This window comes from Acomys minous (genome assembly GCF_964271855.1).
Source record: "Acomys minous genome assembly, chromosome: 4".
Taxonomy (NCBI): Eukaryota; Metazoa; Chordata; class Mammalia; order Rodentia; family Muridae; genus Acomys; species Acomys minous.
In genome coordinates, this window is record NC_140486.1 from 90,641,841 (window position 1) to 90,665,536 (window position 23,696).

General features: G+C 40.6%; 2 protein-coding genes across 2 annotated transcripts in view; one reads left to right on the forward strand and one right to left on the reverse strand.

Annotated features, from left to right (window-relative positions):
* The first annotated feature begins 514 nt into the window (after positions 1-514).
* On the forward strand, positions 515-9,954 carry FAM237A (family with sequence similarity 237 member A). The gene is made up of 2 exons (XM_084780638.1): positions 515-1,289; positions 6,779-9,954. Exons 1-2 carry the CDS (start codon positions 851-853, stop codon positions 6,910-6,912), a joined length of 573 nt encoding a protein of 190 aa, XP_084636764.1. The 5' UTR covers positions 515-850; the 3' UTR covers positions 6,913-9,954.
* A 33-nt stretch (positions 9,955-9,987) lies between these two features.
* The window catches only part of DYTN (dystrotelin), a 50,380-nt gene continuing 36,671 nt past the window's right edge, over positions 9,988-23,696 (reverse strand). The window contains 4 exon segments of the mRNA XM_084778392.1: positions 9,988-10,422; positions 10,424-10,518; positions 18,174-18,627; positions 20,550-20,709. Of these exon segments, the coding sequence (XP_084634518.1) occupies positions 10,228-10,422; positions 10,424-10,518; positions 18,174-18,627; positions 20,550-20,709 (904 nt within the window). The 3' untranslated portion in view covers positions 9,988-10,227.

The window sequence follows — 23,696 nt, forward strand, 5'->3', positions numbered from 1 at the left end:
ATACATTTTGTGTAGTTGGAGAGTAACTGAAAAAAAACTTTTAATGGGGATGGGGTGGAGAAATTTATATAATATGAAGGGTGCAATTTCCCATTGCATTTGTCTGAAGTGGCATCATAAGAACTAGTTAGAGGTGACATGTGGCTGTTCAGGTGATTTTATTACAATAGACATTGAGACCTAGAAAAGTTGAAGGAGAGGCAAACCATTTTCCTTCAAATCCTTGAAATACAATACAAGCAGAGAAAAATTAAGGAGCATTATCTTTATTAAAGGCATATCATGATTGCATAACATCTATGCTTGCAAAGTGTCGATCAGTTTTACTTTGCCCTTCAGTCTCAAAATACATTTATCCACAAGTTAAGTATCAACAGTGTGTTTATTTATATTATAATGTTTTATAAGTCTAACATCTTTTTAAAAATTAAAAGGTGCTATGGACAGCAAATCATACAAGGGACAAAACATTAAATTCTCAACTGTAGTGCAGCTTGTGTTAATGTGGCTAGGCATAAAACTCAAGAAAGTAAAGAAAGTAAAGTCATGTGGCAGAATTTTAATTTTCACATAGTATTCTTTTAAAAATACATTGAGCTACACTCCAGGGTAAATGGTTTCAGTTACCATCTCACAAGGAACTCATGTTTGGAATTCTTCTTAGCCTAGCTTATTTTGGTTGTGTACAACCCAAAATGGGGATGCATCATCCAGAGAGCAGGAAACTTGTGATATGGGAAGAATGGTAAATCTCTTCTTAATTATTAATGGTGGTGTGTTTCTTCTCTGGGGACTGAGATTCTCAAGAACAACTCATTTCTCTGACTGAGTGGAAAACAAGCCTGAGCTGATGTGTTTCCATGTGTACAGTTGCAGGACCATGGCTGATCCTGGGAACAGACGAAGGCTTCACTGCCCCCTGAGTCTCACCTGCTCCCTGCTCATTGTGGGAATGTGCTATGTGTCGCCTGTCTTCTGCCACAGTCAGACAGACCTGCTGGCTCTTAACCAAGCTGATCCTCAGTGCTGGGAGTCCTCCTCAATGGTCCTCTTGGAAATGCAGAAGCCTCGTGTTTCTAACACGGTCTCTGCCTTTTGGGATTTTATGATCTACCTGAAGTCGTCTGAGAACTTGAAGCATGGGGCACTGTTTTGGGATCTAGCCCAACTCTTCTGGGACATCTATGTAGACTGTGTCCTCTCCAGGAACCATGGCTTAGGAAGGAGGGAACTGGCTGCAGACGAAAAAGTCTCAAGAGCGCTGCGGAGGCACTCTGGCATTAAACAAGGTGCACGGCCCTGACCTGTTGAATCTGTCTATCAAGTGTGAATGTGTTAATGAGTGAGGAAGAGGGAAGGGTCCCTGGGGGAAGCCAATATCATACCCAGTCCTTTAAAGGGCTGGATGCCAACGGGGTCGAATAACAGAACAGCCATTTATGTCAACATAGTGTGTTCACTCTAGAACTTCATGTGAAAAGTCACTAGGAAGAGTAACAAAAAGAGAAACAAAGAAAGAGAGAAGGAAAGGGCAAGAGAAAAGGAAAAGAGGTCCAGCATGAAATTGCAATGTAAAGGTATAAAGCTTGCCCCCCCCAAATGAAGACAATTTTTATTGTTAACTTGAATGTAACTTTGGTGTGTCCTTGATGTGGAACTAATAAGATATGAGTAAGAGCTGGGGGTGGGGAAACATTTGCAGCATAGGAATTCTTGCCCCTCTTAAAGGGAAAACAAAACAGCACTTTCATGCAAGTGAAGGAGTATCTTTAGACTATTTAATTGATGGTGTCAAGAGCAAAAATATCAACTAGCCTACATTTATATTTTGTTGCTTTTTGAATGAATCACAAATAAGTACTTAACTTCTAGTAAGTAAATTTTTTTAACAAGTTGTAACTTCTTAAATGTTGGGGACTTAGCTGGATGGTGGTGACACATGCTTTTAATCCCAGCACTTTGGAGGCAGAGGTAAGCAAATCTCTTTCAAAGCCAGACTGGTCTACAGAGTGAGTCCTAGGATAGCCAGGGCTACACAGAGAAACCCTGCCTCAAAAAAAAAAGTAGGGAATTTCTTTCACTGCAGTGAATACTACATACCAATTCAGATATAGTCTTCTCAAGAGGTCTAGAAGAGATGTCCCATATGTAGACTTATGTGAGGGAGTGAGCCCCTATAGGTTATGAGAGGCACATGTGCCCTAATCATAGAGTTTTCCTTCCTTCTTAGATGTCCTTGCCATTAGTAAGTTTCGAAGTCTAGTAGCGAGGTCTGTTTAGGTATAGTTAGAATTATATATTCAATGGTGGGAACTCGAGGTATACCCTTTTCTAGTGAATGTTTAATTGTGAGCATGGTTACCTGTCTCTATAATGGTTCAATTGAAGAAACATCTGTCAATAACAGTTCCACAGCTTTGATTTTACAGAGTGTTCCTAAAAATGCATAGTTTTTTCTTAACGTCGGTAACTAAAGAGCCCTCGTGATTTGCTGAGCCAAGAAACCAGATAATTCTCTGCTGCTATTTATGTAAGTAGGTGTAACAATGAGTATCAGCTAATGAGAGCCGCACACTTTCTTCTCTGGAAGCTTCCTGACGGTGCTGAGTGCAAGGCGTTGTTTATCCCCATCTTGCTGCAGCCCAGACTCTGCTGTGGTCACTTTCCACAGTCATGAGAAATGACTCCAGAATAAATAAAGGGCGTGTTATTGTGTTCAGCTGATTGTGAAAAGAATGTCTCCAAAACCTCAGCTCTGAAAGTCACTTTCCGCGACTCACCAGAGACTTGAGATGGGTTCAGCCAGTCAGCAAACTTCAGGAGAAGTTGATTTGCCAATCTGCTCAGTAGCGGAAGCTAACATTTCCCGTTATTAAAGTTATTTTAATGTTTTGCACAAGCAATTGTTTGAATATGAGGAAATGAGATTTTTCCATCTGGTTGGTCTAACCACAGGAAGATGGGGTCTTGGGTCAAGAAGACACATGCTCAGAAGTTAAATAGTTACAGGAACACTGTGATTTCGTCTCAAGAAGCCTCATTTAATCTCTAGTGCTTCAGGCAGTTCAGGATGTACCCAGGGTGGAGCCTCTAGTCAATTTTGCTTTTGTTCCTGGGGATGGAGTGTTGTAAAGTTGGGATGAAGGTGATGCTGAAGAAGTGCTTGTCCCCATAGTCCTCAGGGAAACCATAGCATAGAGCAAAAGGATACAACTAAAATTACTGCATACGTAATATACAAAAGGGTTCTTATGCCTTTAAAATAAATTACTTTAAAGCCATTTATGAAACCATCCTATGAATCATGTTCTGCTAAAAATATGTGACCCATGAGATGCTGGATATGGTGGATCACATTTGTTAATATCTCATCAACAAATATGAAAACAAGAGACATCAAAAAGGTATGGAACCCTGGGAAAGTTAACTTGTATATTTAGTCCTTATTCTTTTCATTGGAAAGGGGAGGCTATGGAAAGAATGAGATGGATCACAAAGTCTCTTCGTGTTCTTTGTTTCGATGTTCTGTGATTCTATGCAAGGTCCTTACTAACTCTGGAAACACTGGAAAAGCTGTAGCCCAAGAACAGGTGACCGAGTTGAATAATGACCAGGGCACCATGGCTGCTTATAACAATCATAAGTAGGGACAGAAGAGACCAGCCATGAGAGCTCGAAAACTTCTGAGGGCTGAAGATAACATTATAAGAAAAGATGATAAAGATTACTTTTGGTCTTGAAAGACACTGACTAATAGCTGAATACTGACGCATTTTAAGGAAGCCTTAAGTAGGATCCATATATCCAGGTTTAACCTCTAAATTCTTCTGGGGCTATTGAAAGGGTCTAGAAAAGGATGGGAGAGACACAGAGAGAGACAGAGAGAGAGAGAGAGAGAGAGAGAGAGAGAGAGAGAGAGAGAGAGAGAGAGAGAGAGATGGGGAGAACAAGAAAGGGGGAAGTAAGTAGGAAATAAAGCTACCTTTGGAGCTAATTTGAGCCTTGGAATAAAAAAAAAAGAATATTTTCCTATCAATCACTTATATATTTTAAGTGGTGTAAATGTCCAAATAGCAGAGTTCATTCATAAGGCATTAAAGACTTCTCTGAAAATAAAAGGATTTTGAGACACAGTACCATCTGTGTAAAAGTGATATCCTCTTCTTTCGGTAGCTTTTGCTCTGCCAGTAACGATGGGAGTGGAGGGGCCGGGGGGGGGCATGGGGATCTGCGTTCCTGGGGCTAACAGCTTGTATGTTTTAGAACAATTGTGAGTTTTGGGTTTTGTGTGTGTGTGTGTGTGTGTGTGTGTGTGTGTGTGTGTGTGTGTTGAGTAAAGTTAAAATTTAGATTAATAATCTGATGATATTTGTGATAGGTGTCTAACAAATGTTTATAGTTCTTATTATTTTATTTTAATTTTATTAATTTATTCAGATTACAACTCAATTGTTATCCCATCACTTGTATCCGCCCATTTCCCCTTCCTTCCAACTTTCACCCTATTCCCCTCCCCTATGTCTATGACTGAGGGGGACCTCCTCACCCACTATATGGTCATAGACTATCAAGTCTCATCTTAGTAGCCTGCTTATTCTTTCTTTGAGTGCCACCAGGCCTCCCCATCAAGGGGAGGTGGTCAAATATGGAGCCCCAGAGTTCATGTCAAAGTCAGTCCCTGCTCTCCACATAACTGTGGAGAATGCCCTGTCCATTGGGTAGATCAGAGTAGGGGTTCGATGTTTAGTATTGTGTTGCCCTTGGTTAATGCAATAGTTTGAGCAGATTCCCCTGGGCCTTGATCCACCCATTATGATGTTTTTCTGGTAGGTTTCTAGGACCCTTTTATTCTAGGTCCTTCTATTTCCCCATCTCCTATATTTCTCTTACCTAGAGTCTCAGTATCCCAATCTCCTGGTAAGTGAAGACTTTCATGGGATGTGCCTTTTGGGCTAGGGTCCAATTATGAGTGACTATATACCATATGAGTCTTTCTGCTTCTGGGTTAACTCAGTATGATCATTTCTAGCCCCATCCATTTGTCCACAAATTTAGGGATTTTCTTGTTTTTAATAGCAGAATAGCATCCCATAGTGTAAATGTACCACAGTTTCTTTATCCATTCTTCAACTGAGGGACATTTAGGCTGTTTCCAGGTTCTGGCTATTATGAATAAGGCTGCTATGAACATGGTTGAGCATATGTTCTTCTTGTGTGGTAGAACATTTTTGGGTATATTCCAAGGAGTGGAATAGCTTGAGGAAGCCCTATTCCCAGTTTTCAGAGATAGCACCAGATAGATTCCAAAGTGATTTTACAAGTTTGCATTCCCACGAGCAATGAAGGAGTGTTCCCCTTTCTCCACATCCTCGCCAGCATGTGGTGTCACTTGAATTTTTTATCTTAGCCATTCTGATGGGTGTCAGATAGAATCTCAGAGTTGTTTTGATTTGCATTTCCCTGATAACTAAGGAGGTTGAGCATTTCTTTAAGTGTTTCTCAGCCATTCGATATTCTTCTGTTGAGAATTCTCTATTTAGTTCTGAGCCCCATTTCTCAATTGGGTTATTTGGTTTGGTGGTGTTTAATTTCTTGAGTTCTTTATACATTTTGGATATTACACCTTTGTCAGATGTAGGGTTGGTGAAGATATTTTCCCAGTCTGTAGGCTGTCGCTTTGCTCTGTTGACAGTGTCACCTGCCTTACAGAAGCTTCTCAGCCTCATGAGGTCCCATTTATTAAAAGCAGCAAGAGAAAAAGGCAAAGTAACATTCAATGGAAAACCTATCAGAATAGTTCTTATTTTTAAACAGTGAATACAGAAAACACTGCTTCAGAGATATGAACTGATTCTCACAATGCTTGATTTTCTGCTTCCCACATACTCAGGAAGCAGTCCCCTGTGACTTGTGGGTCAGGGAGTGTCATTAATGCAGCCCGTGCTGTGTTACAAGATTCTTTATTCCAATATTATTTACCAAAAAATAGGGAAAGAATCCACATGAACACAATGGAGCAATAGCCCAACAGTCACAGAGCAAGCGTGGAATGAGGCCAACATTATCTCTGGAAGGTTATGCTACTGGTGATTTAAAATGTTTGCTTTAGGTTTCTATATTAAACTCGATATGATGACTCTTTAAACCTTAAAAATCACATGCTATTTTAACTGACAAATATTATAAATAATAATTTTTTACTTAGGCTGCATAAGTGAAATTCACAGGACAGAAAATATTGTAAATACAAGTTTTCATATACGTTCTAACTATATATAGAACTGTGATTGAGGAGCAGTAACGTCAATTCTTTCTTTTAAACAGAATAAACCTAAACGTAATTTAGCGATCTTAATTTTTTTCAACAGTACTTTCTTTTCTTTTTTTATATCTCTTTTTTTTTAAAACTAATTTATTCTTGTTACATCTCAATGGTTATCCCATCCCTTGTATCCTCCCATTCTTCCCTCCCTCCCATTTTCCCCTTATTCCCCTCCCCTATGACTGTTCCTGAGGGGGATTACCTCCCTCTGTATATGCTTATAGGGTATCAAGTTTCTTCTTGGTAACCTGCTGTCCTTCCTCTGAGTGTCACCAGGCCTCCCCCTCCAGGGGACATGGTCAAATGTGAGGCACCAGAGTATGTGAGAAAGTCATATCCCACTTTCCACTCATGGGAGAATAGCAAAGTAGAAGGATCCAGAGAATCCTAGAAACCTACAAGTAGAACATTATGATAATTTAGTGATCTTATGAAGCTCTTTTTCTCTGCTTTCAGGTGCATATTCTCAGCTCCTTAGAACCCCTTTCTTAAAGAAGAAAGAATCGATTGAAGATTTGATAAGTGTGCACATGCGCAGGCGAGGCCCCAGGTTCACTGGAAAAGTGAAGCTGGAAGTAAAGAGAAAATAAAGCTACCTTCGGAGCTAACTTGAGTCTTGGAATAAAAAAAAAATATTTTCCTATTAATCATCTATGTATTTTAAGTGGTGTAAATGTTCAGAGGTGAGCAACATGTCAAATTCTCAAAGAATATGTTTTCAGTTTCTTGGTTGCTAGCTGGTCTCTTCATGGTGGTTACTGACTGACCACTCCACTGTCTACAGGAGCTAAAGAACTTCCAAAGATGACTCGGGGATGAGGGCTTTGTCTCTTTACAGTAATTTTGTAATTTGCCCAGGAGGCCTGGCAATGCTGATGAACTAGAGGGCCATGCATTTAGCTTGTGTAAGCTACACAAATCACAAGTCATTAGCTGCTGCATTGCTTATGAAACCGGGGTGGAAGGACTCTATGCATGAATAGCATGACTGATGGCCTGGGCATCTCAACCTTGTCTGAGAGATAGTTTTGAATATGAAATGAAGGGGAAAAAAACACAGGGGAATAAAACATTCATCTAATGAAAACAAAATTAATAAAAGCTTTGGCTCCCAACTGATGTGATTGGATTCTCTTTATTTAAATCTTTAATATTAGCATGAACCGTGTCCAAACTCTAATAAGATACCATAATTATCTTTCAATTATGTATTTGCTGTTTGATTAAATATTAAAGCTCTATAATGGGTTATACTTTGCACTGAAAAGCAAAATAAAATGAAAATGAACATGATACAAGAACAATCTGTAAAAAAAAGTAGAAGAAGTAGTAAAAGAAGGAGGAGGAGGAGGAAGAAGAGGAAGAGGAGGAGAAGAAGGAGAAGAAAAGGAACCTGTCAATGTTTTCCCCTGAAAAGAGCTGGTGGTGGGAGGCGGGGAAGATGACAGCCCTGGGTTTTGGTTGACAGGGAGGATGAGTATGTTAGGAGCTAGCTCTCATACTACTTTTCTACACACGATCACATGATAATGCTCTGCATCCATCCTGGGTTCTAGTCTAACATGCTTCATCAAATTCCTTAAAATGCTTTGAAAAAAACTATGACTTCTTACAAACCATCAAAGGGACACAGCTCTTGGAATATGTATGGCCCTGCCGTCTGTCTTCTCCCCCATTGCTGTAGTCTGTATCGGAGCTAGCAGGGTTTGTTTGTTTGTTTGTTTGTTTGTTTGTTTATCCATGAAAGGTCAGAATGTGAGTATTACTGGTGCTGTGGGCTGCCCTGTGTCTATTGCCATAAGGCAATCGTCTAGGTAGAACAGGAGGACACAGAGCGATGGTTATTCAAAACAGCAGGGTTGCAGTCCAATGAAATGTGGATGGATGTTGGAATTTAAATCCATACAACATTCAGGTGTCACAAAATTCTTTTTCTTTGTCCATTTTAGCCTTTTAAAAAATACCCACTCTTAGCTCATAGCCTGTAAAGGAATTTTAATCCAACAACATGGCTGCTCTGGCAAGAGCTCACATCCAAAGACCTTCTAGGTCTATGTGATGGGGCTGGAATACAGACACACCCCTAGTACACATATTCAATCTCAAACAATGAACGTAAAGTTAGTTTATAAAAGGAAGCAGCCATGCTTGGAAGTGATGTCTAATTGAGGGGCAGACAACGTGACAAATCAGAGAAAGATCTGGCAGAATAAGTCAGAGATAGGATAAACCCAGCTCTCACAAGAACAGGACAAGGAAAGAGAGGCTACTTAAGAGCAGCACCAGGAAACAGAGGGAATTTTATAACCAGGAGTTTCTTTGCTGGGACAGTTTTACAGAAACAGGTCGCAGAGAAAACAAACTAGACACAGGTGAAGACAAAATGCGCCAGAGGATGAGAAGAGCCAGAAGACTAAAACATATTGCCAGAATTAGTTTGAGGTCAAGCATAGCAATTCAGTCAGAGGCTAAGAGATGCAAGTTTGAATCAGTCAGCTTGTAGAGGGTTTGGATCATAACAGCTGAGCTGAACAAGTCAGCCACAGTTCAGAAAGAGCTAGAAAGGCTTGGGAATGGCTCTCATTTCATTCCACATCTGAGGAAATAAAAACAGGCACTGGGCAGATATAAACTGCTGACTTATAGCTGCTGTGTGTTGCTTATCAAGCTTGTAAGGAATGACACAAGAAGGAAAGTGAATATATTAAGTGACAAAAACCTAAGTAAAAATTGTGGTTGATTGAAAAGAAAAAAATTAAACATTGGGATTAGATTGAAGAGAAACAATGTAGTCCTAGACATACCTGAACCTTAGTTCACTTTACAGGCAGTCCTAGGAATGACTGATCTTCCTGTAATACAGACTGAAGATCAAAACATTAGAGCCATAGCAATATTTATTGAGAGAAATGAAAGATTAGTGACTGCAGTGTAGACTTGGGCCCAGGGTTCAAATGTAGTATGAATGGATGGCTGAATGACTTTGGAAGTCATTTGATCTCTGTGTGCCTTATTCTTTCTTTCTTTTTTCTTCTCTCTCTCTCTCTCTCTCTCTCTCTCTCTCTCTCTCTCTCTCATTTGTTTTTTGATACAGGGTCTCTCTGTGTAGCCTTGCCTGTCCTGGACTCACTTTATAGACCAGGCTGGCCTCGAACTCACAGCGATCTGTCTGCCTCTGCCTCCTGAGTGCTGGGATTAAAGGCGTGCGCCACCACGCCTGGCTGCCTTATTCTTTCTTATAAAAGATGGTTGACACTCTTTAAGTCTGTTATGAGAAATATGTAAGTGCACATAAGATGCTTATAAACTAGGTGTTCTAATGGCAAAAAGATATTTGATATTATTCCAGATATCAATATAAACATCAATGATAACAATTCAACCCAAGGAGAAAGGCCTCATTTAAGTACTTTGGTAATAACTCATCAGACAAGGGGTTCTTAGAAAGAGACACACTTAAAAGTTTGAGCTACTTGTTGATTTAGATATGGTACAGACATATTGATGTTCATTTTGTTCAACTTCCCCTAATAGGAACATCTTTTATAACTAGACACAACATCCCAACTAGAAAATTGACAATGGTGCAATATAGATTTTAAACAGATTTCACTCTGTTCTATATGCACACAAGTGTTGTGTGTGTGGTGTGTGTGTGTGTGTGTGTGTGTGTGTGTTGTACTGTGTTCTTTGCTAAACCTAACATTTAACAGGAACATCAGATAAAAACTGCATCATTAATTCAGTATTACAAAGGATGCTTGAAGGTTGTTGTTTGCACTCGTATAGATCACACATTTGAGTATTACCACCAACATATATAAATGGTAGCCCCTCTGATGGAAACTTAGCCACCTGGATTTTACCTGCTGCTCGGTGGTCTCCTTTAGTTCCTCTGCCTTTCTTCACCCCCAAAGTCTTACTCTACATTGAAGAACTAAGAGAAGGAGATTAGAGAAAATAACCAAAACATAGAGTCCTACCCTCCACATCAACCGTTTAGAGACGTGCTGAAGGCTTAATTCTTTTAAATTCAGATTTTGAATAAAGTGTTTGTCATCACACCAAAGGGCTTTGAGTCTGGATTCCTTTTCACTCCAAACTGGGTGAGGTGATCTGATCCACAAAGGCTGAGAAGGCGCTGCACACCTGCTGGGCTCTACCATACAGCTCAACGTCCACCAAAGGCTGCGGACCTGAAATCAGCAAGTAGAAGAGCCTTTTAGGAAAATATGCCTCTTGGATTCTGAAGATCTGTGTGGCTGCTGTTCTCACCCAAAGAGAAGAATCCAATCCCATCTTCTCTTCATCTTGTGGATGCTGCTCTTTCCTCCAACAGAGAGGATACACATTACTTAGCTTACTGTGACACACCCTACAATTCCATCCCAGCTGCTAGAATGAATCTGTGAAGCCAGGGAGCCTACTCCAGAGTGCTGTCATAGAAACACTATTATATTGCAACCTCCTGGAGAATGTTGAAACACATGGCCCACCCATTACCAACCACCACAAGAGTTGATTGTGTTCAGGCTCTTTGTGGCCAGCCAATGAATCTGCATATGAAGATCCCAGGTGACCCATGTGCAGCTGGTTGAGGAGCCATATTCTGAGACAACCTCCCTGCAGCTAGCAGCAGACAGAGACTCTCATAGAAAGCCACAGGTAGTCGAAAGGTAGAGAACACAGCTGTAAGGATCCCAGCCTAGTTGATACATGATATAAACCAACCACTGTACCTAAGGCTCAAGGAGCATAGCGGGAGAGGGGGTAGACAGATTGTAAGAGCCAGAGGACCAGGACATCTTCTGTGAGATAATGCTTTCGTATATGACGAGGAAGTTCCAGTCATGAAATCCCAACAATATGGCTGCCTTGCTTAAGACCTGAACAATAGCAGTGTTGGTTAAAATGTCAATGTGGATAGGGGACATCTCAGAGGGGCCCACGCCTAGATGAAGAGTTACAAGCAATCAGTGAATGCAGAGAGAGAAAGAATTAATCTTCCCTGGAGATAAAGCTCCTAACTGGTTATCTAATACCAAATGGCCAATCCTAAAAATATATACATATCCTAACACTATATGGACGTAGTGGGTTGTATATCCATTTGTTCATGTTATATATAGTAATTAAAGAAAAAAAGGGCCATGAATCTGAGGGAGAACAGGTGCTGGAGAGGGATATGGAGGGGTAAGAGGGATGAGAAAGAGCAGGAGGAGGAAAGAGATGATGTAAATACAATACATATATATTAAACTGACAAATTAATTTAATGTTTTAAAAGGTTTGGGTGTTCCCTCACAATTTGGTGTAATAGGAATTGTGTTGCAGATCTAACAGAATTTGGCAGCTGTTGTTAAGAAATTTGATGTGAGCCAGGAGGTGGTGGTGCACTCCTTTGATCCCAGCACTCAGGAAGCACAGCCAGAGGCAGGTGGATCTCTGTGAGTTCGAGGCCAGCCTGGTCCACAAAGTAGGTCCAGGACAGGCAAGACTACACAGAGAGACCCTGTCTCAAAAACAAAACAAAACAAACCAAATCCAAGCACTTTTTTGATATGTATAATCTTTAAAACAAGAGAGTTTTTATTTTTGAGAAATCTATTTTTATTTACATTTAAGCATCCCCTAACATGTTGAAGAAGCATGTGTATTACATTACATGTACACATAATCTACATTTTTTTGAGATAGGGTTTCTCTGTGTAGCCTTGGCTGACGTAGACTTGCTTTGTAGACCAGGTTAGCCTAAGCTCACAGAGATCCGCCTGCCTCTGCCTCCCAGAGTGCTGGGACCACTGGCGTGCGCTACCTCACCCAGTGGTAGATAATTTTAAAAAATAAGTATCCTAAGATCATAGAATGAAGACTCAGAAAATAATTTTGATAGTGTCATGGTTAAATTGTAGCTATATATGCACTATTTTCTGTGGGACACAAGATGGATAAAAACCATCATTAGTCTATGAATCGTCTCACACTGCTCCAGGATACAAGGACCTTGAGTAAAAAATTTCAATTATTAGGGTCCCTGTTGCCAGGTTCAAAGGTTTTTTTGGTTTGTTTTGGTTTGGGGTTTTTCTGTTTGTTTGGTTGGTTGGTTGGTTTTTTTGCTTGTTTAGTACTTGACTTCTGACAATTTGATTATAATGTGTCTTGTTTGTGGTAGATTCCTTTAAGTTCATCTAATTTGGTATCTTTAGGGCTTCGTTGTTCTGGCACTCCACTGCCTTTCCGACACTTGCTGTTTTGGGCCGTTGCTTTCTGACCCTCTATTTTTCAGCTAGAACTTATGTACTAGGTGCCATGGCCTGCCCAACGGCACGCCATCTCTCCCTTAGCCTGTCTTTGCTCTTTACTTTGCTCCTCTGACTAATTTCAGATGCTCCCTCTGTGACCTTGCCAATTCTCTGTTCAGTTTGATTTTATTTTCTGCTGAACCCTTCCACTGACATTTTTGTTCTCTTTTTGAATTTTAAAATTTCTGCTTAACTTGACACACTCTTCTCTTTGTTAAAATTTTCATTTTTCATTCACTGATCACCTGTTCTCATTGAACATCTTAGTGGCAAGTAACAAATATTTTAAGTTGTTTTAGGTTAGCACTAGAAGTAATGGGTTTCATTATGGAATTTTTATTCCTATTTATTCCCCTTCTCTGTTACCCCCCCCCCCACACACACACACTGTGGCCCTCCCTCTGACTGGTGGCCTCCTTCTCTCAGGATAGTTCCTGCCCCCCCCCATGCCTCCTTATTACAGTTCCATTATCTGGTGGTTATTTTGAATTCTTTGTCAGGTGAATTATATATTTCTGGAGCTCTATCTTGTTTTGACTAGACCATGTTTCTCATCTTCCTGTTTTCTTCCTCTTTGTGCTAGTACCCAGACAGACAGACAGACAGACAGACACACACACACACACACACACACACACACACACACACACACACATCACATCACAATTCCTATTCTTCCTTCAGTCTCATACAAGGTCTTCATATATTCTTATGGAAAAGCCCCAGCAACAGGTATCAAAAGATGTGTTAGGAACTTCTCAAATTTTCCTATTAGTCACAGCTTCTGTTTCTGTTCTTAGAAACCGTCATGTGTGTAAAATGTAAAGACAGTTCTTTTCAATCTTGCCAAACAGACTTTTAAAAAAAGTCCCTACCACAGCCACACCACTAATAACAACAATAAAACCTGTGCCCACACTTTCTATAAAAGCATCTTAACATTTCTACTGAGACTATAATGGGAAACAGAAGAAATCTTGGAACTTTAAATTTTCTAAAAGATTAGATTAATTCCAATTGCATATTATATATTATTATGTCATTTGAATTTAGAAATACTCTCCACTGTTTTATGATTTCTCTTTTAATGATACAGTGGTGCATGTATAAACACATGTGAATAAATTTATATAGAGAGAACTTGACAATATCTCCTAAACATGCACCAATGCTCTCTCTTTCTTTATTAAACCAGATCTTAAGAGGAGTCACAGTGTCAGACACACAGACAAGCTGTTTTCTTCCAGAGCATGAAGGACATTTGTGTTTTATTTGGCTTCCTATTTTGCACTGAGTGTGAAGAAGGAGCCGCAGCAGGTGCTTGCATGCTGCCCACTGGGTCTTTGGTTTCAAGCCATGCCTTCCTGCTCCCTTCACATAACTTCTGTCTTCCTTGTACATAACTAAAACAAACAGTGGCAATGGAGGGCAAAGCAGGTGAGCAAGAATAAAAAGAATTTACCAGATGTACATGAGAAACTTCACCTTAAATGGAAAGAAATAAAAAAGCCGGGCGTGGTGGCACACGCCTTCAATCTCAGCAGAGGCAGAGGCAGGTGGATCCCTGTGAGTTCGAGGCCAGCCTGGTCTACAAAGCGAGTCCAGGACAGTCAAGGGTACATAGAGAAACCCTGTCTTGAAAAAACAAACAAACAAACAAACAAAAAGGGGAGAAATAATGAAATGAGATAATAAAACCAGAGATTATGCATTTTTCTTTTATCATTGGAAAAGATATTAAACACTTTTTCAAATCTAATTTCTTTTCTGAAAGTTTTAACCTAATTCATTTGCTACTAACTGTCCACATCCAGAATTTAAAAAGGTTTGGGGGACCTCCTTCTACACAACTCTCTCTCTCTCTCTCTCTCTCTCTCTCTCTCTCTCTCTCTCTCTCTCTCAACTTTCACTGGTCTCTGGAAATCTCATTATCTGAGATTTTGATACTGAATAATTCTATTCTGTTAATATCAATAGCAGCCTCAAAATGTTCACCAGGTTTCCTGTTTCAATCCCCTTAAGCTTTTAAGTAATATAAAGTTCATCATTTACAAAATGTGGTAGTTTCTTAACAAAACTGTAATCTACAAAAGCAATCAGCTACTAGGCTAATTGCCATTCTGGACGAATATAGTGACCCTCTGCCTGGGTAAAATGTAGGCTATTATATACCAATGGTAGGTATTTCTAACTTTTTAAAACAAATTCTTCTTTTAAGTGGGACACTGAAGTGGTGAGACACTTTTTGCTGTTGTCCTGGTGCTTCTATTAAAAGTATGGACGGAAACACAAGTGGCCAATAACTTAATTTAGCTTCATTTTCCACAAGTTCATGGCTGTGGTTGTCATACGTCTGGCTCTGGTTAATGTAATTTTGGAAAGTCTGTATAGCTAATGTATAGATTATGGAGGATATTTTTATACAGTCCGTACTACCAATGGGGAAGTAGAATTTGAAAAAAAAAAGATTATATCCACACCAGATTGAAATACGGATTAAAAACTTAAATAGAGGGTAGAGGACAGGGGGCAGTGCTTTCTTAGCATGCCTAGGGATCTAAGTTGATCCCTCACACTGTATCAATTGGGAATGATGGCACACATCTGCAATCCTAGCACTGGAAAAGTAGAGGATGGAGGTCTGGGCGGTGGTGGCGCACGCCTGTAATCCCAGCACTTGGGAGGCAGAGGCAGGTGGATCTCTGCGAGTTCGAGGCCAGCCCGGTCTACAAAGTGAGTCCAGGACAATCAAGGCTACACAGAGAAACCTTGTCTCAAAAAAACAAAACAAAACAAAAAATAAATTAAAGGGTGGAGAACTAGAAGAACAAGGTTGTCTTGTGATACATAGCAAGTTTTAGGTCAGTCTGGGCTACATTAGGACCCTGCTTCAACTGTCTCAAAAAGAAACCAACAGGCAAACAAACCTTTAGAAATACTTGAGTGGGGGAGATGGACAATGAGAAATACTGACCACATCTGCATGCCTCATGCTGGAGCGACACAAGATGACTGATATATATATATATATAAAAGAAAATACACTTAAACCTTTTTTAAAAGTAGCATTTTAGGGGTGAGGTTTGAGGCGATTGGTCGTTGAGCAAGGACCCTCTTCAAAAGCTGCACAATCTGAGCTCAGATCACTAGCACCCACATACAAATCTGGGCATGGCTACACACAGGCATAGCCCTAGCACAGTGTGAGACAGAGGCATCCTTAACACCTGTTGGATGCCAGTTTACCTCGGGTTCAGTGAGAAAGCCTGTCTTGAGGGAATCAGGACACTGGTGTTCTTCTCTGGCCTCCATGAGTGTCTGCAGGTACACCTTCAGCAGACACATGCGCATGTTTCACACACACACACACACACACACACACACACACACACACACACACACACAGGAAAATTGGCATTTTTGAATTGCAAGAATATTTGTATAATAACTCAAACTTGCCCTAAGAACATCTCAATGGTTCTACTGAGACTGTGAGTAGAAACAGGTGAGATTTTGAGAATTAAAAGTACTTCCTAAAAAATGAGGTAATACTAATTACACATTACACGTTATTGTATCAACTAAACTTAGACTGCACTTACTATTTTCTAATTTTCTTTTAATAGTATAAAGATAATAAATACATATAAATATATTAATATGCACAGACCTTGATAAAGTCATTTAAATATGCACTAATCTTTTACCCTTGGGTATGAAACTGGACAAATATTAATATATTAAAATATAGACCTAGACGATGAGCAATCTAAAGTACACACTGGAGCAGCTGCATTTGTGAAAGCTGACCCACAAAAATGTTTTAGAGTTCCTCAACTTTCATCAGCTCACTTGGAAACCAGAAACAAAACAAAGAGCAAGGTAAAGATGTCAAGAACTAAAATATTTTCAGCAAAGCCCAATTGGCCAGTGACATTTTCCTGAAAAGGTGAAGTGGATGTTGACTTTGTTTTGGATACTTGTCATGACCCAAGGATGCTTACGCAGAGCTAGAGTGCGTGGGCTTTTGTCTTGCTTTAAGGCAGAAGGGGCTTCCATCCAGTCTTTGTTCTATGCCCCTGACATCTCTGAGAATTCCTTTCCTTTTATATTATGACTGTGACTTCAGATCTTCTTACAATAATGCCTTCTATTCCATTGACTAGACCCTACCAGGTTCTGTTAATAAGGCTGTTGTTATTATGCGCCTAGGTTATAGCTTTCCAACTGTCATGCACTGAACTGTGACCCTCAAATCCCCAAATTGATATTTTAAAGTTTTAATCTCAGAACTTCATAATATGGCTATATTAACAGACAGGGTCTTTAAAGAGATAATTACAGCACTACATGTGCCTAGGTGTGTGTGTGTGTGTGTGTGTGTGTGTGTGTGTGTGTGTGTGTGTGTAAAAGATAATTAGGTTAAAATAAACTTATTGGGATGGCCTCATTCAAATAGATAGATGTAAAGATAAATAGACTGAAAGGTCATGTAGACATGAGTAGAAGATGACAATGAATGAACAAACAAAGGAAGGAAGGAAGCAAGGAAGGAAGGAAGGAAGGAAGGAAGGAGGGAAGAAGCCTCAGAAAAAGCCAATGACGATGACACCTTGCTTGGACTTGTAACCTCTGGACAGAGAGAAAATCATTTCCTGCCCCCACACTTCTCCTGTTTTCACCCTAAACTGCTGCCTCTACACCCTTCCTCTTCCCTCCCTCTTTCCTTTCCTTTCTTTTTCTTAAAAAATCTTCTTTACTCATTTTTTCTTTTTTTCTGTTCAAGCTCCATACTCTGCTTTGCTGTATGGTATCTGAAGAAAACATAGCCATGCTGAGAAGACCTCTTCCAATGCAGAAGCACACACATGCCATATTTACTCTACTAAAGTCTCCAGAGCAGACAGATTTTTTTTCTATTGAGAAACTGTCAACTACAATAAGTATGTATGTATACATGCTCTAAATAGAAAGAAGACAGTGTGACTACAAAACAGAGTTTTGGGAGGGGACCAAAAGCCTTCATAACTTAGCAGTGAGTTACAGGATGATGATAATAGATTGTGCAACTTAGATAGAGAAACCTCCTTCAGTCTCACTAAGACAGGAGCATTATTGTCCTCATCTTTAAATGGTGGCATGTTGCTGCTCAGATATGCATGATTTAAGGTTAATTACGGTGATTGCATCTTCAAAATAATGCACTTAATGCCATGTGCCAGATGCTCTCACATGACTGATAGCCTTTAGTGCTCACAATGATCTTATGAATTAGCCAATGCCAGGACCTGGATCCAAAGACTGAGTAATTTTATGAAGTCCAGTGTTCTAACAGGCAGCCTGAGTTTCTGGCCATCACTCTCTTTTGGCTCTGAAAACCCGACCTGACCAGCACTCCACTACCAGCTAGACATCTGTGAATTCAAGGCAAGTTTAGTCTACATAGGCAGTTCCAGGCCAACCAGAACTACATCCCCAAACCCTGTCTCAGACAAACAAACAACCAAGGGACATAACAAAACACACAACAAACCCCAAATGTCCCTTACCTGATGGCGTGTCTAGGTCAAAGGCATCCAGAAGTCTGGGCAACAGTGCTTGTAATTCTTCTTCTTCTGGGGCATTCTTCTTTTCGCTGGCATGGTCTCTCTCTTTCCCCGGTGATGGTGTCTGAGCAGAGCTGCTCACTTCAGCTGGAGGGATCCGGGGATTGTCTTCCTTAAGCACCTTCTGTAGGTGGCTTTGTGTTCTGTTGCTCTTCAAAATGATCTCTGGGAGTTCAGAGTCTGGTAGAGCTTTCCCTGAGCCTGCTTGACACTTGTGACTTTCGTCAGCCTTGGCAGGGTTAGGGTGAGGTTCCCATGCTGCACTGTCTCTAGTGATGCTCTTGATGAGCAAGGAATCTTCTCCTCTCCAGAACACATCGTCAGGTAAAGAGTGGTCAGTCTTGGATGATGTGGTCTTTTGAGGTGAAGAGGAAAGATGGAGTGGCCGCAACATTGCCTGAGTTAAAAAAAAAATCTTCTTTAGGGAGAAATAATCCTTACTTTTCACAGAAATGAATTCCATGTCAACATCCCAACAACACTGGTGGAATTTTTTATTTTTTGCTTCCCAGTTTTGATTTTCCAGTAGTTTTATTTTATGCTGTCACTTCAACATAAATTTTAAAATGTGTAAGTCTGGGCCTTGCTCAGGTTGTAAAATGTCTCAGGAATAACCCCAAGAAAATTGGAAAGAAAGCTCTGCGTACGTCTGGCCCTAAAGGTGTCATAAGGAATTTCTGAAAACATACACTCATGGTGATAGACAGGCACAGATTATCACCATAAAGCATGTTGCTAATGATAGGCCTCAGAGGTATGTTTTGGGGACCTCGTGAGAAGCTGTTTTCTGGTCAGGCCCAGAGTCCTCAGGACACTGATGATTCTGGTAGGAGTCTGTGGAGTAAAATTATTTCTATAATCAGTCATTGAATTGTATGTCTAGGGCACTGAGAGATGCACGAACGGTTCACAATCAGCTAAAGTGTAGACATCACTGCCTCAGTAGGAAGCCAGGTGGCATCAGAACACAAAACTTGTAGGAGACTGTTTTGTAGTTACAAGTTAAAAAGACATTTTCACTTAATATCCTGGTGGCATTAGCAAAAGGTCTGAATTTTCTTAATAATCTGTCTTTTCAATATTGGGTGTAGTGGGATGATAAACACCCCTATAATATTTCAGATGCACCCTAAAACTCAAGCATTGCCTCTTGTACCAAGGAAAAGCCGGCATATTATAACTAGTTACACTGAAATATTTGGCAATGATTTTCTGAGGGGGGAGGGGACAAAGAAAATGAACATGACAATGCAAAGAAAATTATTAATTTGTTGTCATTTATAACAGTCAAGGTTTCAGGGTATCATTAAAATTTTAGAAGGCTTGTATCTGCCACGGGTGAGCTGGATAGCTTTCCAAGTCTTAAATGTTTTTTTTTAAATGACAACAACTGGTGAAACTGAATGTGAGAACTTTTCTTCTTATCTTTCTTTCTTTTTTTTTTTTTAAATCTTGTATAATGAAATTGGCAAGCTCCAGGAGGCTCCGCTTAGCTCAGCGAGTCAATATTCACCACAATGCCAATATATATTACAAAATGAAACATGGCTAGTTCCACGGAGAGAGCAACTAGAACGCTGAGATTTTAATAAAGTCGAGTATGAAACAGACGTGGTCTTAGATCTCATAATGCACCCATCCGCTAAGAAACAATTGCTTTTTATGTTTGACGTTGTATCAACAGAGAATGCCTTAGTTATGTGAAAGGCTACAGAAAGATTTCTCCTTTTTTTTTTTTTTTGACTGCACCTCTACATGAGACTGGATCTCTTCACACGCCTTAAGTAAACCTTTCATAATAAGTCAGACATTACAGAGGGTTAGCAGAGCATACAAATAAATCAATGACATTCTTTCAGCATCTAAAAACACCCAGTTACGGCTTGAAAACATTATGCATATAATAGTTATCAATTTCATATCTCAGTTAGTTGATGCATATGTTTTTGGGACGCTTCTCAGCGTTTGCTGTTGTCGTTGTGGTTGAAAGGATAAAAATAGCACCGGATAAACCCCACAGAGATGAAGGCTCCTAGAGAAGTCCTCAGACATGTTTATCAATGTACCAAGGGATCCTGGGGCCAAGGGAGCACTCTGTTCTATTGTTTCCTCAATGAGCCAAGGCTGCTGTGTGGAAGAGTGTTGAGTATGGAGGATGGAGGTGCGAGAAGATTCAGGGAGAGGGAGGAGAGTGGAGAAGAGGCTGGTCCAGGTGCTCTGGGAAGCTTTGAGAAGCAGCCCTCCCTTGGCTGGGACAGAGGGTGTCTGAGGTTACACTGCCATGCAGCCCAGGCAGCCAGTGGCTCTCACGTTTTGTACCTGTAGGTCTTGTCTCATCTGCTGCAGCTTGGCCCATAGGTTGTCCTGGCTGGTGGTGAGCTCCCGAATCTTCGTTTCAAATCTGCAATTCTGTTCTTCCTGTAAGGTGTACGTGCCTCGCAATTTGTGTTTGTATCTATTTAACTGCTTTCGAAGGAGCCTGAAAAGAAAACAGGTTTGAGTAAGAGCGCAGCGTCATACCTAAAGCCTAGCAAGAACTTCGCGGGTCCTGCATGGCAGGGTGGGGGGTTCTGTGCCGAGACTATCATCTGACTCCATCAGTACGGCTTGGTGCTGTTTCGCTGTGGGCAGACACCCTTGTGTTCATAATGTATGTCTTTCAGCTCGGTATTTCACTGGCTTTAACCATTTTTAGAGAACTCACCAGGCCTACTAGGATTACTTTTGACGGCATGGTTTACCAACGCCTTATACTTACATATTGACATTATTCATTATTGTGTCTAGAAATACTCCATTTGGGAAGGCAACACATTTAGCTTGAAGACTGCAGAGAAGGCACATAGTTCAGGAGTCTCAGGTCTGTTTATTTATACTCTCCCCTCAGAGTCTCCGCTCTCTGCAGGGACCCCTTTGCCCCTTGAGGTTATTGCTTGAGTGACCTCCTTGGTCCCAGCAATCTATGCCAACACATTACATGCTCAGCAGCTCTCTCCTCAACGTCCCTCTGACTTCCCTACAAAGCAGAACTCTAGCCCGATCTCTGGCACTGTCCAGATGCTGTCCTTTTACCGTATAGGTTTTCTCTATGTTCAATTGCTATCAGACTTGGTGAGGTGAGATTTCAGGTTTTCATCTAGCCTTCAGTCTTAATTTCCAGGCTTACACCCTCATACACTTCCTGCTTTACTTATATATTTCTGAATTACTTCACTGCACATTATTTCACAATTCCGGGAACTCCCTTACCCTTGTTTATTACCACATTCTCTGGTCTGGTCACACAGTAGGTATACAATTGATCTGGTCTTGTTCTTTGATCAGAGCTGTTGGCATATTAACAGCATCTATGGGGGTAGAGTCTCTGCTGGTGAAAAGCACCGATCTTCCTTCTCAGAGCCTTTGCAATACCTCAGTGTCATAAATGCCTTCAAAGGGTCTGGAAATAAGGTTTGAACTCCCACACAAAGCAGGTGTCTCCAAACAGTCCCCCTTAGAACTTCTAGTCACAAGGGGAGCCTGCTTCTAAATTCCTAACTACAGTTGGAGAGCCAAGCATCTTACATGGTAGGGTAGTAGACGGGGTTGGCCTTGAGCCCACTTGCCTCTGCTTTAAAGGTGTGTGCCACCACATCTGGCTCTCTAACTTTTTGTTTTAAAGGGAGAATTCTCATAAAGTGTTCCTACAGGCATTTTCAGTAGTTTGAAACCTACTACTTTCCAAGAGAATGTCTGTTAATAAGTTAATATTATCTGAGAAATAATTCCTTCCAAATGACCTGGAATCTTTTAAAGAAGTTTCCTTATCTTCGGTAACTAACTAAGCACACTGAATCCCGTGTGTATGAAGCTGTCGGAGAGAGCCCAAGAGCTCCCAGAAAGGCCACATGTTGTGTAGTGAAACACAATTTCACTGAGTCTCGAGATACTGAAGAGTAAGGAGTTATCACCAACAACTGGACGATGTTCTTTCAATGTGTGATCAGAGGAGAGGCCTTGTTAAAAGGCCAGGGACTTCCAGCTGCCTGTAACTGAGCTTGCAGTAAACTGTCCATCTCGGGCCACTTTCACTGTTTCCCAGGAACCTAGGTCTCCAGTTATACGGCTTCTCTTCAGTCCCTCAAAGTTATATCTTTATTGACTGTTTTACTATTGCAGAATTAAATGTTAATAATCCCAAATCGCTTATTCATATATTACTAATTTCTTTTATGTCATCACACACACATACACACACACACACACACACACACATCTGAGAGGTGTGCTGTCTACAGTTTCATACAAATATCACTAAAAATAATGATGCACACAGTTTTTATTTCTTTTATTAAATCTGTCTGATGCTTTCGTATGCTTTGTAGTGATAAATATTTTATTAGGCTACCAATGGTGTATATACCAGATATATAAGAAGGAATAACACAGCTTAAAATTATTTTCAAACAGCTACCTTAAGATTTTTTATTTACATATCACTATCCTGGAACTTAATCTGTAGACCAGTCTGCTTCAAACTCACAGAGGTCCATCTGCCTCTGTCTCCTGAGTGCTAAGATTAAAGGTGTAAGTCACCATGCCTGACAAGAATTTTATATCAATTAATTAATTAATATAAGTTAATTAATTAATTGTGTGTGTGTGTGTGTGTGTGTGTGTGTGTGTGTGTGTGTGTGTGCATGTGGGCATATGTGCCATGGTGGGCATGTGGAGATCAGAGGACAGCTTACAGGAGTCAGTTCTCTCCTTCCGACATGTGGACCCTGGGGATCAAACACAGGTCAGGATGCTGATGTGGCAAGTGTGCTGTCACTGAGACGGTTACACAGTCCCTCTTAGCTTTCTTTAGAGTAATGGCCTCAGGTAGGTGACGAGGGGTAAAACCATACAGTAGCTAGATAGATGATATTCATTTTGACTAACTACTCATTCAGCATGAGTTGGCTTTGTTTTGTTTTGTTTTACCTTCACATTGAAATATAGGACTTCTTCATTTAAATAATTTCTAACTGTTTAAAAAAGGAGGTTTTCACCATTGTCTATATAAAATATCACTGTAAAAAAGCTCAGGGCAGAACTCCTGGCTCATCTCCGCTGCTGTTCACTTATTCACATTGTGGCTCTCACCACCTCACATATCCACATGTGGCCCCCACCACCTCACATATCCACATGTGGCCCCCACCACCTCACATATCCACATGTGGCCCCCACCACCTCACATATCCACATGTGGCTCCCACCACCTCACATATCCACATGTGGCTCCCACCATCTCACATATCCACATGTGGCTCCCACCACCTCACATATCCACATGTGGCCCCCACCATCTCACATATCCACATGTGGCCCCCACCATCTCACATATCCACATGTGGCCCCCACCATCTCACATATCCACATGTGGCTCCCACCATCTCACATATCCACATGTGGCTCCCACCATCTCACATATCCACATGT

Coding starts and splice junctions, on each gene's coding strand:
- FAM237A (XM_084780638.1), top strand. CDS start 851: ATGTGTTTCCATGTGTACAGTTGCAGGACCATGGCTGATCCTGGGAAC. Junction 1,290..6,778: donor GCACTCTGGCATTAAACAAG/GTGCACGGCCCT, acceptor CTCTGCTTTCAG/GTGCATATTCTCAGCTCCTT.